We start from the raw sequence: 15,591 nt of genomic DNA on the forward strand, positions 1-15,591 counted from the left end.
TCTACTATTTTTTTGTTGAGATGATTGGACAAAATCACTGATATAATGATTTACAACAGCCGCTATTTTTTTTTGCTCGCTGGAAGTCATTTGAAGTTGATGTAGCAGTCCTCTGTTGCCAAGTGAAAAGAAATGGAATCTTTCGAAAACCGTGATGCGAGTTCAACTGTTTTTCTCTTGGCGTGACTCATTATACACCGACTCTAGTAAAAGCGTTTCAAAACAGTTTTTGACAATTCTTTCGACTGAAATTGTTAGAGCAGCTGGCAGCAAAAGATTGTAAACAAACCAATACTGCATATGTGTGCGTTCCTTAGAGAAAAAGGCTATAGAAAGAAGGTCGCTGCTTAGGTTGCCGAGAATACGTAAATTCCCCTATATATACCATGCGTAATTTCAATGTACGTTTCCTTCCCCCCCCCCCCCCCCACATTACATGTATGTAAATCGTGCTTCGATCTTTGTATATTTGTATTTAGGTTTATATATTTGTATTTAGGTTTATACAAGGGTCAGGTGAATTGAATGCGAATACCTGGGGGCATTGTATATTGTATTATGCGAGAAGTCGTAACAAAGTATTTTTATATGAACGCTTGAACGAAAAATTTTGCCGTTTAGACTTGAAAAATGAAGCCCCTGGCTTAACCAAACATATTGGTATTAACATTGCAGTTTTGTTTACAGAAATGTATTTAATGCCTGCATTATGTGAGTATGTATTAATAGATCTCTTTATGTATTATCAATAGTGAAACGTAATTGTGCAATTTTTTACAAATTGTTTTTTTTTTCAATTTCAAGAGATCAACTGTTAGAAAACGATTGAACCCACATATCCCGAAATCAAGCTTCACAACTGCTCTCACACTCAAACGTCTTTCCTGCAGTTCTTCCCCGAGTTTCCCCTTAATCATTGTGCGCTTCTGGTGACACTTTGGTTAATGACTTGCATCCTCCTCAATTAGACATCCTCTCGTCTAGATTCAAGTGACATGAACCGAAATAAGGCGAAACGCTACACGTTGCAGCCTATCCTCACTACCTACCAAAAACCAATTGAGACAACAGCGCAAATTGAAAGTGAGTCGCGCCTGTCTTCACTTTTTCAATGACACAGCAACTCGCTCGTATATCATTGCGAGCGAGCGAGGACCACGTTCCCCCGGCCCCGACCCAGGTCCCGGTGTGCGTTCATTTTCAACGAAAATTAATTGCCAGTCTAATTGCTAAGCGTCACCATGAAAGAGTGAATTAGATACCTATCTCCTCGCTTGCTTCTGGGAAGAAACTTGGCAGAGGGAGCAGCATCCAACCAGATGCTGACGGGTGCAGGATTATCCCCGTTTTGATCGTTTTGTTCTCGCAATCCAAAGATGTTTATTCAACGATTATTTTATGACTTCGGAGCAAATGAGTTGAAAGAGCTCCAACAAGTGGTAGCACGGTCACCGGATCAGATGATGAATGGGCACCAGTTTCGGATGCAGTAAAAAAAAAAGTTGGAGTCTGCTTCTTTGGTTTCACTGATTTTTATTTGATATTCGTCAATTGAAATATGAGTTACAGGATAGAGCGGTTTGGACGGAAATTTCATCATTTACATCGATTTGCCAAACATTAATGGAAGTTTCTTTTTGTGTGCACATTTTTTTTTTAGATTCTCTATCACTAATCCACGGTTATTTAATTAAATAAATAATTTATATTATAGCCTTCTTCTGTTCTCATATTTTTCATACAAATATTTAGTTGTGACCTAACGCTAGAGATCCCAAGTAATCTTTGATTCCTTAATGATAAACTTATCGTATTTACAAAAGTCATGTTCCATTCATTTACTCACATTTTCCCATTTTGTACACAATAATTTTGGCCTAGATTTGAACCTGCTCCCCTAAATTGAACCTGATAAATGCAATTGTACTATTGTACACATGTTTTGTAGAATTTGTCTTCTTCTAGATAGCTTTGGTCTGTCGAAATGATTTGTAAATTTGCCTAAAATGCAATCGTACAATGTTTATCATTCTTGCATAATTTTACAGATATTAGTTGGGCTGAGTAGACTGCCCACTACCGACGAGGACGAAGACGACGACGACGGTGGCGGTGGTTGTGGTGGTGGTGGGGAAATGCGCTGCGGCCGTAGCAGCAATGTGTGCAGCTGTGGCAGCGTTGCCAGCAACTTTCGTCATTGTTAAGGCTGCAGTTGGTAGTTTTTCTGGTAGCTCTGTTGGGAGGACGTTACGCTCATCTGGTTGGGGTTTTCGTCCTTCACGACTGGGAGTACTGCAAGTTTGAAAATAAAAAAAAAAACGAGTGCAAGTGAGAGTCTGTTTTGATTCGAATGACAGTTTTTAAATATTAAATAAGCATTTATTCGCAAGAAATCGGCGATTTAAGTCATTGTTTACGAAAGTAGTATATAGCATTAAATTTCAAACCCCCAACATCTGATACTGAAAAATGCTAAAACTATCATAGCTGCGTCATTTCTGAACAGATTGTTTATTTATTTATCTAACAAAATCTCATACTCCCCAACTTAAACTTGAACTTTGAAGGATTTTGAAAAAAACAATCAATGCTTTCTGAAAATAATTTGATTAGATATGGGGTAGTATTTTGACGTTGGGGGTTTGATAGTCAATATCAACTCACTCTGAAAATAAGGTTGAAGATTCGTGTGAATTTAAAACGTTGAATTATTCTTTGTTGGGAATATTTATTCATATTTTACATTTGAATCAAGATTTTATGTAAGGCTATTGTTAAAATAAAAAGGGAAATTTTAAACAGCTTCACATATCCCACATTGTGTAGTGGTTAGGATATCCGGCTCTCACCAGGAAGGCCCGGGTTCGATTCCCGGTATGGGAAGCTTTTTATATATCTTATCGACATCGATCAAGCAGTGCTGCAAAATCTCGACAAATAATATACATTTATTTTATTATATTATATATTAGAGTAGAGCGCTACTTCGTCGTAATCGCCCATTTCCATTCTATAGATAAGAAAAGACCAATACACTGATATCTTTTTTTACACGTTTTTTTTACGCGGTTTTTTTTAAACGGTGTTTTTTTACACGGCTTTCCGCGATTTACACGGTACGATTTTAAGGATTTCTCGACAACGATACAACCTATCAACTTGATTCCATTCACATGATCCGTTTTAAGCTATAGGTAATCGAATGGCAAAAAAAAAATTAAAAAAAATCACAATTTTTGGTTTTTTTACACGTTTTTTTTACACGTTATCTATCCCCCGTGTAAAAAAAAAACGTAAGTGTAATATTAATGATTTCACCATGCACAAATCAATAGTAGGTTTGTTTCGATGCGTTCGTTCATTAGCTACAACGTAAAGCGCATTGTATGAATATTTGCGCTCATTGTTCTCAAAACAAAAGAAGCGCTCCTAGTGAATCCCTTTTTTCTACGTTAAATCTAATGGCGTTTCAATGCGTTAGGACGAAATTGAAACTCATAGGACGAATTTATAATCAAGAAGCAGTATTAGATTTTAAGCAATATCTGAACAATTTGTGACCCTTTATCAAATCCAACGGTACGTTTGGAAAGGTGAATAAATTTAGAAGTCATCTTTGACTGAAATATTAAATTTTTTGTTCAAACCCGTTCAAAAAAGAAAGGTAAAGCGCGGGTTATGCTTAGTAGGACGGAAATTACAACAAATCCTCTACAGCTGTGTTCGATAAAATAGCAGCGCATGTCGATTTTCATACAAAATGGTCAACTTTGACATGAAGTAACTTTGTTAACTTATGATCAATTGAGCTGAAACGTTTGTCAAAGAACTACAAATATGTTCAATTTTACGATTGCAAAATATTAAATTTTTGGAAGCACCTGCCGGAAAGTGAGACACCAGGTAAAATTGTTGAAATATTGAAACACCACAGACTCCAGAGTGTTGGTGCATAGAAGCAGAGAAGATAATTCTGCCGTAGTATCCAGCTCCAGTGTCAAAACTTACCGAGAAGGATGCCATTCAGTGCTGGCAAAATCATCAATCACAGCTCCTTTGATATTGCGAGTCTATTCACAACATACAAAAATTAAGCTGAGAGTTGACTCGATACAATAATGATTCCGTTGCACATCGTTTTCTTAGAAAGAGAAAGTATAGTTTGCTATCTCTCTTTACTCTTCACCGATGGCAAACACGAAGCTACTGCTGCCAGCAGTGACGGTAGTTTCGAGTCGCGTTCGGGTGTAAAGCAAAAATTATGAAACTCAAACTCACAACGGTTTGGTTCCAATTATAGCTGGTGAGTTTTGTTTGCTTGATATTAGTAGCTTGCAATAGCATCCACAGGTTTTAGATTGTTTGATATGTTCCCAACACTGCCGCCATTACTGATCGTGGAAAGCTGGATTGTGTCTTCAATCAATGGAAAATTACATTCTATGATAGATTGAAGTATAAGCGTTTCCTGTGCAAGTCAAGGATGTACCAAGGACCATCAATACGGTCCGTAACTTGATTGAACCTGATCTCACTGTTAATGTCTGTGCATGGAAAACCTGATTGATTATCGATTGATCAATCGATATTCACCCAAATATGAAAACTGTGTCAACAAAAGCATTTCAAACAGGCATTAACGCTGGGAAGCTGCATTTTTTTCAACGCGAAATACACTCTCAAACCACAATAACTTACTTGCAGTATCCCAGGGTGAATAATACGGCTCGAACCTTCGAGGGCATGGAGGTGGTGTACTGCCCGAAACTGTTGGTTGTAGAAACAATGTTCAATCAATTATGAATCGTAGCTTGCTTTCGAAATCGATCTTACCTAAGTTATTCGATAACGATCCGTAGGTGTTGATCGTCACAGGTTGCACCGGTTGCTGTAACTGAAATTCATTTCTTTTAGCCAATTTTCTACGTAAATCAAGGCCTGCAGTGAGCTTACCGGTGTTGAGTATGAGTAATTGGACCTGGTTGAGCACGATGTGTATGAACCCAGTTGCGGCGCCGACATCCATGTTGCCCTGCAATGATCGCAAAGTTTCAACTTGACATGAGATCGGTTTATGTCACACAAATTCAAACTTACCCCATATCGTACCGCGGATACGGCTGATAGGGACTCTGGGCAAATACCGGTCGACCAAAGTTCGAAGCATTGGCCATGTACGTTTCGCCAAACATCTTGGAGTAGTGACCCGTCCGGTAGGGTCGCTTCATTCGCCTTCGCCGCTTGTAGTTCCCATTCTCAAACATATCCTCGTACTGTGGATCCAGGGTCCAGTAGTTGCCTTTCCGTTCGCCTCCGCCTTCCCGGGGGATTTTCACGAAACACTCGTTCAGACTTAGATTGTGTCGGATCGAATTTTGCCAACCCTTTTTGTTTTTCTCGAAGTACGGAAAGCGAGACGTTATGTAGCCGTAGATTTCACTTAAGGTGGCCCGTTTCAACTGGGAACTCTGAAGGGAGTGAAGAGACGTAACGATATAGAGATCAAAGAAGACGATCGACTGGAGGTGTAATTTTAATAAATTAATTAAGTCTCGGAGGCAACGAAAGCGCAGGGACTATCAGATTTAACGATAATTATAAATTAGATGTTATAATAATCTTTTGCGCATACTCGCTTTCTCTTTTTCCGTTGGATCTCAGCAAGTATGGAGGCGTTCGCTCAAGTGCCAGCCAAGCAGCCGGTTGGATTAAAATGTGATTAATAAATTGCCGTTCTAATGAATGTGGGTAATTTATTTCCTTCATTTTAGAACGGTGACGTTGCGTGAGTTTGGTCTAATTTTGGAATTTGACAGTTTTTTTTTTGCTTTCTTCGAGGAAAATATTTTTAGGTGCACAGATACTACTAACCTGAATGGCCATCGCTATTAGTGCTACGTAGCTGTAGGGTGGTTTGGTGTTTGAATTTCGATTGACTCCGGTGGGACTTGATGAACTGCAATTCATGAAAGAATAAAACGCAACAATGAAACATTATTGTTTGAAATATGATTTTTTTTTCGCCCAAGTCAGCGAAGAACTCGAATTACATACTGCACGATACCGACCTGGTATTTGTACTCCTGTCATCGCCCACCAGGTTGTTGGATGTAATTTCATCTGTCTTGATGGTGGTCGTCGCCACAGCGTTGGTGGTCACGTCCGTGTTTTCCGAATCCTCATGAACCCGCTCGATGACGGTGGGTAAATGTGGCGTGTCCGGGGACTTGACTTGTTCATAGGCTGGCAGTGCTACAGAAATGGTTCAAGAACAGAAGTGCACAAGTTAGTGCGAAATTCCATAAATACGATTACCGAGCGAAAATGTGCATAGGCTGCTTTTACGCAATCCGAAGTCGAAGTTGCCAAGAATACACACAACGCACACATCATCCGCGTTATGTGTCAATGACGAGAGATAGCACAGTTTCCACGTACTATTGAGAATATTGATCTACTAGAATGGTAATCGGAAGCGGCATTATGTATTTCAATGGCAATCTACGACGGCACAACGGGCGCTCGATGCAAATAGTGCTTGAAACTAAGTGCTGATATTGCACAGGGATTGATTGAAAATGCATTTGTTTACTATGCATCATACTAACCAAGTTCATGCTCACCTAAGTGACTCAGGCCGTTGAAGGTTTCTTGTTTGATCTTTGGCAGGTTTATCAGGTTCTGAAAGAAATGGGAGAATGTGGAATATTAATTTTTATATTTGACTAAATTGTTTGACTAATATGTCGCCTTTTTAACTATTGGCGTAATCAATGTAGGGTACATATACCAGTTATGGCTATACGTTCCTTTTATGGAATTTCATAGGGCCTAATTGGAACACATCATAATAGGAACGTAAAGCTATAACTTGTACATCTTCCCGAATTTATTCCAATTTCTTGTCCATAACCATATGAACCAAAGTTTTCTATGTAAGGGCTTCTGGGGTAAAATGCACCTCCGGGCCGGAATGACTTTTTGGCATTCAAAATACGTTTTTACTTCTTTTTCGTGGAACTGTGAATCAGCATTGTTAATTCAATATATAATATCAGGCGAAACATTTGAATACGGCACAAAAGCTTTTTTAAACAAAATTTGTAAGCCCATTTTCACGCGACCCGAAGTACGCCCATACAAACCAATACCACTATCGGAAAAAGGAGATATTCCCATCCTGATGACGCTATTGGATTGTATAAGCGTACTTCGTTTCGCGTGTAAAGGGCCGTACAACTTTTATTTACAAAAGGTTTTGTGCCGTTTTCGAATGTTACGCGAGATATAATATTTGTTGCATACAAGTTCGCTAGAATATACGGAAAAGTCAAAGTGCGAATCCCACACTAGCGCTGTGGTGTGGGATTCGCACAACTAATAATATTTAAATTGCACGTTAAATGCGTGAACGACGATTGAGGAGAAAGAGTAACGTCTGTTTGTTTGTGATTTCCCCGCGCACAAATCAATAGGGAAGAGCGCTACTTCGTCGTAATCGCCCATTTCCGTTCTATCGAGCAGAAATCATCAATAATATCAATGATTTCACCATGCACAAAACATTAATACGTTTGATCCGATCCGTTAGTTCATAAGCCACAACATGAAGCCTATTACAACGCATTGTATGAATATTTACACTCATTGTTCTCAAAACAAAAGAGGCACTCCTAGCGAATCCACTTTTTCTAGCATCATCCGTAGGACGAAGAAAATCTAATGGCGTTTCAATGCGTTAGGACGGAATTGAAACTCGTAGAACGAATTTAGAATCAAGAAGCAGTATTAGATTTTAAACAATATCTCAACAATTTGTGACTCTTTATCAAATCCAACGGTACGTATGGAAAGGTGAATAAATTTAGAAGATATATTTGATGAAAACATTCCATGTTTTGTTCAAACCCTTTCAAAAAAGAAAGGTAAAGTGCGGGATGTGCTTAGTAGGACGGAAATTAGATCAAAAACCCTAATACGTTTGTTTCGATAAGTTAAACCATAAGCAACAAAACAAAGCCTAAACGAGCGTGTTGTATGAATATTTACACTCTTAGTTCTCAGAACGCTCAATTTTTTATGCTGAAGAAAACTTATAGCGAATTTGTTTATTATTCAGTTCTAACCTAGATCCGGTATCAAGACTAGTTTTGCTTGTTTTTGATAAACGTCAGTTTGATTGTTTGTTTTTAAAACCTACCTCAGGTTGAGGTTCGAACTGACAAAAAGTTTGGCTTCACTGGGTTGGAGTTGGAACTGGCTCAAACCCCAATAAAGAACGAATTCGCTATTAGAAAAACCAATGGCGTTGCAATGCGTTAGGACAGAAATGAAACTTGTAGAACGAATTTGAAATCAAGAAGCAGTGTTAGATTTCTAACAATATCTCAATAATTTGTGACTCTTTATCAAATCCAGTGGTACGTATAGAAAGGTAAATACATTTGGACGACATTTTTAGTGGAACTCCATTTTTAGGTTCATATACGTTCGAAACAGAGAGGTTAAATGCGAATTGTGCTTAGTCGGACGGAAATTACATCAAAAGCCTAGGTACAGTGCATTCCCATTTTTAACAACAAGACATCAATTTTATGTTGCCAAAATCTGGGATATTTTGTGTAGATGTTTACTCACTATGATGATGCAGTAGTTATACCGCGGATACACTTGTATGGCAAACTATGAACATGAGCATTATTTGTATAATAAATTATGAGCACATCCCTGGTCACACTTGTATAGTTTTTGTATAGTTGTTGTATAGTGCTCATAATTATTATACAAATAATGCTCATGCTCATAGTTTGTCATCCAAGTGTATCCGCGGCATTAGTGTTATTGTGTATGATACAGACTTATAGCGAATTCGTTTATTATTCAGTTCCAACCTGGATCGGGTATCAGGATTGGGTCTGCTTGTTATCTGACAAACGTCAGTTTGCTCGTTTGTTTTTAAAACCTAGCTCAGGTTGAGGTTCGCACTGACAAAAAGTTCGGTTTCGCACTGGGTTGGAACTGGTTCCAACCCCGATAATAAACGAATTCGCTATTAGTAGATTACATATCTATTTTCCCCCCTAATTTTGCTCTATAATAAATGACAGTCACTTTCAGACTGCTGCGATGCATTTCAAATTGATAAACAAAACAAATCAATGCGTGACTCTCTCGTAGTCGGTGTAGTTGTTAAATTTGATTTTTTTTTCGTTTTTCGGTAGCAATTGAAATGTGGAGCTACGAGAAGATTGTGTGCATGCACTTCAAGTGCACCGGTAAAACAGATCATGATCATTGGAAGTACATATTTAGTGGTTTGTAAAAAAAAATAACGATTCGCTTTTCACTAAAATTTTTCTACTTTTCATTTATTTCCTTAACATTGGTTCGATGTAATGCTAAAAAGGCGAAACAGTTGACCTTTATAGTGCTAGTTTGCTAGCATGTTACTAGCACTGTTATTGCTTACTTAAGGATGGTATGAAAAACGTCACATATTTTCGCTCCCATTTCCGGGCGAAATTTGTCCCTGATTTTGTTTTTTTTTTCAAAAGATTGAGCTATATGAGTGCAAATGTCACTCATCGTACCGAGACCAAAAGTAACTTGACTTGCCGGAATTATAAAATATGATAATTGATGATTTTTGTATGATGTCCAAATGCCTTACTGTCCAGTATCAAGACTTTACTCGAAAAAAAAAAGCAATAGACAAAAATGATCACCAAAAATTCATTTTAAGTCGGATATTTTTGAAACTCTCAGGAATAAAAACAAACACATATTAGCTATGTTTTTAAAGTTGGTTTTTTCAACCTCCTCTCTTAGGCTAAATGCGCGCACCTTGGACTTAACGCTAACCATCAAATCCTGTAAAACACTTGCGCCATCTTTCTTACACACGTCCATTCCTGTTTTTCGGAGCTTGCCCTTCATAATCGCTCAGAACTTTTCTATTGGGCGAAGTTCGGGCGAATTAGGCGGATTTGCCTCCTTCAGCTTCAGCACAAAAACAACATCGTTGGCTTCGTATCACTCCATCACCGGTTTCGCGTAACGGCACGATGCTAGATCCGGCCAAAACAGAGTATCACCTTCGTGGGACCGGAGCACAGTGGTTCAAACGGCGAAAAACGTGATCGTGTGAGATTACGCAAAATCCTTTGACTTTAGGTATATAGTGTCGTCAAAGAAGTTTTAAGGCATAATTGGCGCCATCTTTTAACGGTAGCCATTTTGTGATCAATCCCCCTAAAAGTGGGAACCAACACTCATTTTTTTATAAAGTTGAGATAGAAAGTTTGTGTCTTCAGCAAAGTTGTGCATTATGTAAATACAAACAACTTTGCTGAAGACATGAACCTTCTATCTTTTTGCTCAATTGATCTATAAAGCGTTTTTTGTGGACGTGCCCCTTAAATCATATATTTTTACCATAACTTTTTCTATAACATTTTTACAGGTTTGCAATGTTGTAAGGACTTCTTTGTATTGTCAAAATACATGTTTTTGTAGAACATTGTTTCTCGCTATTTCCTATATACTTGGAGATATTTGGGATTTTTCAATAAAATTGACCTATTTTAGAACTCAAATATTTCATAAGGTGGCAGATGGTGGCAGATCAAACAACTTACATTTGAAAGTACAACAAAAATGCTGCAAAATCATGCCAGGGTTGTCTACATCGGACTACATCCGGAAAAGTTACAGCTGTTTTAAGAAGGGATCAAAATCAAATGTCTCCTAACAAATATTTGATCTCATTCGAATGGCAACATTCAGCTATTCAATTTTCTTTCCCATAGGGATTGCCATGCATACAAAAAAAAAGAAAAATACATCTCTTGAAATAATGAAATACGAAAAAAAATGTACAACCATTTCACACAACAGTGATGCCATGTTTGCAAAAGGTTAAATAGAGTTTGCTGCACCCATTGCAAAAAGCTATGACAGAAGCATGTCGCCATACTTTTTCTGGTCGGTCTGTCAGTTTCTAAGATGATCATAAAACTGAGCGAAGATTTCCCAGCTGGAAAAAGTGCTGATCTGCTGCATCAATTGCTTGAGTTGTCTGATCCATTCATTACAATGAATATGATTAGTACGTGCAAGCCAAATATGTTATTTTCTAATGATGCTCGATTCCTACTAGATATGAACGACTCAAGTACTGGGTCTGATTCTGACGATACTGATAGCGAATAAAGCAACATAAAAAGCAGGTTTTATTTTTTATTTTATTTCAAAAGAGAGTGTCATTAACGCAACATATCAATACAAGAATGTTCATAAAGCTTTGGAAAATGATCTAACGAAGAATTAAGATCTTTATAAACATACCAGACAGATAGTCACAGTATCTCGATTGTCGCCTTTTGAATGAGATCAAATATTTAATAGGAGACATTTGATTTTGATCCCTTCTTAAAACAGCTGTAACTTTTCCGATGTAGACAACTCCGGCATGATTTTGCAGCATTTTTATTGTACTTTCAAATGTAAGTTGTTTGATCTGCCACCATTTGCCACCTTATGAAATATTTGAGTTCAAAAATAGGCCAATTTTAATGAAAAATCTCAAATATCTCCAAGTATATAGGAAATAGCGAGAAACAATGTTCTACAAAAACATGTATTTTGACAATACAAAGAAGTCCTTAGAACATTGCAAACCTGTAAAAATTACATAGAAAACGTTGTGGTAAAAAAACTTGATTTTAGAGGCACGTCCACAAAAAACGCTTTATAGATGAATTGAGCAAAAAGATAGAAGGTTCATGTCCTCAGCAAAGTTGTTTGTATTGTCATAATCTACAACTTTGCTAAATACACAAACCTTCTATCTCAACTTTAAAAAAAATTAATTTTGGATCCCACTTTTAGGGGGATTGATCACAAAATGGCTACCGTCAAAAGATGGCGCCAATTATGCCTTAAAACTTCTTTGACGACACTATATACCTAAAGTCAAAGGATTTTGCGTAATCTCACACGATCACGTTTTTAGCCGTTTGGACCACTGTGCGGAGGAAAGACAGCAAGCGCTTCTGGCGGTATTCATATTTATATATTTGGCCGTTGATGGTGCCGGTCGTTATGTACGGCTTGCTGAACTTGCCGCACCCACAGATCACCTGCCACACTAAGTACTTCTTGGTAAAATTGTCGACCTTCTTCTTCCGAAACTTCCCGGAACATCCAGGCGGGACTTGCCGACGAAAAGCTTTAGGCCGGGGATCTGCTTGGCGTCCGCTTTAATGTACGTCTCGTCGTCCATTACGATGCATTTCGGCTGCACTAACACTCGCGGTACAGCTTCCAGGCGTGGGATTTGGCCACCGTATTCCGTTTATCGGTTCGGTTAGGTGCCTTCCTTACCTTGAAGATATGAAGTCCGGCCCGCTTCATTGTCTGCTGGGTCGTCTGGGTTTCCTTGAACGATTTTACCACACGGGACACGGTCGAATTGTCGATTCCAAACTGTTCCGCGATCCACCTGTGGGACTGGCCTGGATTTTTCATGACCACTCCCATAATTTATTGTCGAAGCACTTCTTGCTTGGAAGCCATCTCGATAACCACTTGACAGATTGTGACGAGATTTTGCACACGTACTCATTACACTCTAAACTAGTTTACTCAAAATTTCATCATTTTTTTCAACTACAATCTTCAATCATAGAGACCAGGGGGTCCCGAAGAAATATGCTCAATCTTTTGGATCAGGAAGTACCAGACCTTCGGTCCCAAGCTTGGTCTCAACCTAATCGAAGCACTCCTCGAAACATCGAGAGAAGTAATTGTTTACAAAAGCTGTTACGCCCTAATTTCAACTCTATCTAGAAATATTCTAATGCATTTTGTTATCAATCCGAATACAAAGATTGCTTAAAATTATGTGTCAGTTTCTCGTTGAGCTCAAAAACTTCAAGCTCTTTCTGCATTATTTTGCTTCTGTCAAGAACTTACTTCGTGGGAGTGTTAGCTTCAGAGAATTCTTGAATAGTTGATTCAAGGTTCTGTTCGAGAGGTAGTTAAAATTGATTCTTCAGTCGAAGGTTTATTATTAGGGAAAATGCATAAACGACGTAGCATTTGAGATAAGAAGGACTTTTGATAAATTGTGACCGACCATGTATTAGGTAAATTAAAATACACTACGAGGGAGATCTAAAATACGTCAAAAATATGCTACGTCATTTATGGATGGTACCTTGGCAATAATATTTTTTAATCGATTCGATGACCCCGACCCGAAATTAGCTGTCTAAAATTTCTTCAGATATACTGTTCAACAATATTTCAATTATTCAGAAAAAATACAAAATGGGATTTTCATGGACACTTTGATGATCAGGATCTCCATAACCTCATGAAATAATAAACTTGCATAACTTTGAAGAGTTTTCTTCAAATAGCGAGCCTAAATGTTGTATCACTATGATCAAAAAGTTAAATCTCAATACAAGAGACATAAGCAGGGCAAACATAGACATAACAAGTATCCAGATCATCTTGGAGATTAGATTTTGAAGTTCTAAAGGTTCACCAACGTATTATGAGATGTCCGAAAATAGTATACAATGTCCCGATAGATTTTGATCCCGTAGAGATTCATTAAGCCCAATAGTGTTCTGTAGGATACATACACGGTTCGAAAAAGTTTTGTAAATTTCTGTTCAGTATGATGCACATAAATGGAGCGTCACATATCATATAAGGTTACATAAGGTTACATCACATACCGTGATATGGCGAACAAAGTAGTGTTTTTGTTGAGTTGTGCTGTGGAAATAAATACATAATTTCGTGTGAAATAGTGCCGTGTGCCGCGAAAGGATCATCCCAACGCGTGCCCGTTGTGTTGTTTTTAACAGGATAAGTAGAGAACGGTTGCCTAGCAACTCGTTTTGGATTTAATTTTGATTTTCCCCCCAGCGCGCTATTGATTTTGTATAGTGAGCTGCGGCGGTAAAATTTTATTTTGTGTTCTCTTCCCCTGTATATGTCTACTGCTAACAGTGTGCGCGTTTAATTTGGCGTGGTAATATGGATGTGTGTAATGTCTGCAAGGAGTCTATTACTATTAGTGGGCTCCCAGTCACATGTGTAGGTCCGTGCAATGGAATGTTCCACTTCAATTGTGCGGCACTCACTAAGACTGCGGCGCGGCTAATAGCAGATAATGCAAATGTTGTTTTCAAATGTGGTAACTGTCTATCAGGTCAGTGTTGTGGCGAGCAGAATGATCTGATCTCGCGCGTCAATAGGATAGAAGAAGAGATGAAGAAAGTTTTTCAACTCTCGGACTCTATCACTGGCATACGGGATCACATTGCTGCTCAGATAGACATCGCGGTTAAAAGCGGGATGGCAGATATAAGCCGAAATGTAAATGGTTTTGAAAATTTAATTTGTGAGAAATTGGATAATATGAAAAGTTCATTTTTTTAAATTGATGCGGAAAACAAATTAGCGGTAATGAATGATCAGTGCAGTGTATCTAGGACGATTCAGTCGGAATCGGACCAAAATACCAGAGGCAAAAAACGTAAATTAGTAATCAGTAATAGTGATAATGATGATGTTTTTCAAGAAAATGCGAGTTTTGCGGATGTTGTAAAAAGAGACAGTCGTGCTAGTAAAAGTAAACATGTTAGTAACAGTAACAGTAAAAATAACAGTAACAGTAACAAACAAGATAATCGTAAGACTCGTCCGGTCATTGTGATTAAACCGAAAGAGTCTAAACAAGCTTGCGAAGACACTCGTAAGTTTTTGAAAACTCAGTTGGATCCAAAAACACACAAAATCAGTAATTTTAGAAATGGTAAAGATGGCTCCATTATTGTTGAGTGTGCAACAGGAGCAAATGTAAGTGATGTCAAAAATGGTATTGAAAGCAATCTGGGTGAAAACTATAGTGCTGTTGTTCCCACTTCGGTGCCGAGATTGAAAATAGTGGGCATGAGCGATCAGTATTCCTCCGATGTCTTCATTGACTATTTAAAAAGTCAAAATGAAGACATCGCTATAAATGATGTAAAAGTAGTTAACATGTTTGAAAATCCACGCTTCACGTACAACAAGTTCAGTGTTGTGATTGAAGTCGATTTCGATACGTATAAATGTTTGTTATGCGCGAAAAAAGTAAATGTAGGGTTTGATCGGTGCTCTATAGTTCCCGCGATTAATGTATTGAGGTGTTTCAAATGTGGAGAATTTGGGCACAAGAGCATGGATTGCAAAAATTGTGAGAGATGCTCTAGGTGCAGCCAACAACACAAAACATCGGAGTGTACGTCAACTGTATTGAAATGTGTTAATTGTTTGAAAATGAATAAAGAACGTAAAATGAACTTGGACGTCAACCATGCCGCATTTAGTCCTGAATGTTTGCTCTATAAAAGACTTTTTGAACAGAAGAAAAGCAGCTTGCGTTTCAATAAATAGCAGCCAAGTTCCAGGAATGTGAATCAATTTGATTTTTTATATTTGAATATTGCGGGGTTGTCAACAAACTACGTAGCATTACGTCAGATTGTTGAGGAAAAACGTCCACTTTTAGTTTTATTAGCTGAAACT

The 15,591-nt window shown here is 38.0% G+C and overlaps 1 protein-coding gene across 3 annotated transcripts in view; it reads right to left on the minus strand.

Annotated features, from left to right (window-relative positions):
* Positions 1-1,513: 1,513 nt before the first annotated feature.
* Positions 1,514-15,591, minus strand: part of LOC135713066 (forkhead box protein L2-like) — a 71,802-nt gene continuing 57,724 nt past the window's right edge. For 2 of the 3 annotated variants that reach the window (XM_065236168.1, XM_065236182.1), the window contains 8 exons: positions 6,609-6,681; positions 6,069-6,252; positions 5,872-5,956; positions 5,098-5,468; positions 4,954-5,032; positions 4,834-4,894; positions 4,699-4,767; positions 1,514-2,292 (listed from right to left, as the gene is read on the minus strand). In XM_065236168.1, coding sequence (XP_065092240.1) covers positions 2,201-2,292; positions 4,699-4,767; positions 4,834-4,894; positions 4,954-5,032; positions 5,098-5,468; positions 5,872-5,956; positions 6,069-6,252; positions 6,609-6,681 — 1,014 coding nt within the window. In that variant the 3' untranslated portion in view covers positions 1,514-2,200. The remainder of the gene's footprint in view (positions 2,293-4,698; positions 4,768-4,833; positions 4,895-4,953; positions 5,033-5,097; positions 5,469-5,871; positions 5,957-6,068; positions 6,253-6,608; positions 6,682-15,591) is intronic. The other variant, XM_065236178.1, reaches the window with a different exon arrangement.

The sequence above is a fragment of the Ochlerotatus camptorhynchus genome, unplaced genomic scaffold (genome assembly GCF_037179485.1).
Source record: "Ochlerotatus camptorhynchus isolate MF236.1 unplaced genomic scaffold, CSIRO-AGI_Acam_v1.1 ptg000040l, whole genome shotgun sequence".
Classification (NCBI taxonomy): domain Eukaryota; kingdom Metazoa; phylum Arthropoda; class Insecta; order Diptera; family Culicidae; genus Ochlerotatus; species Ochlerotatus camptorhynchus.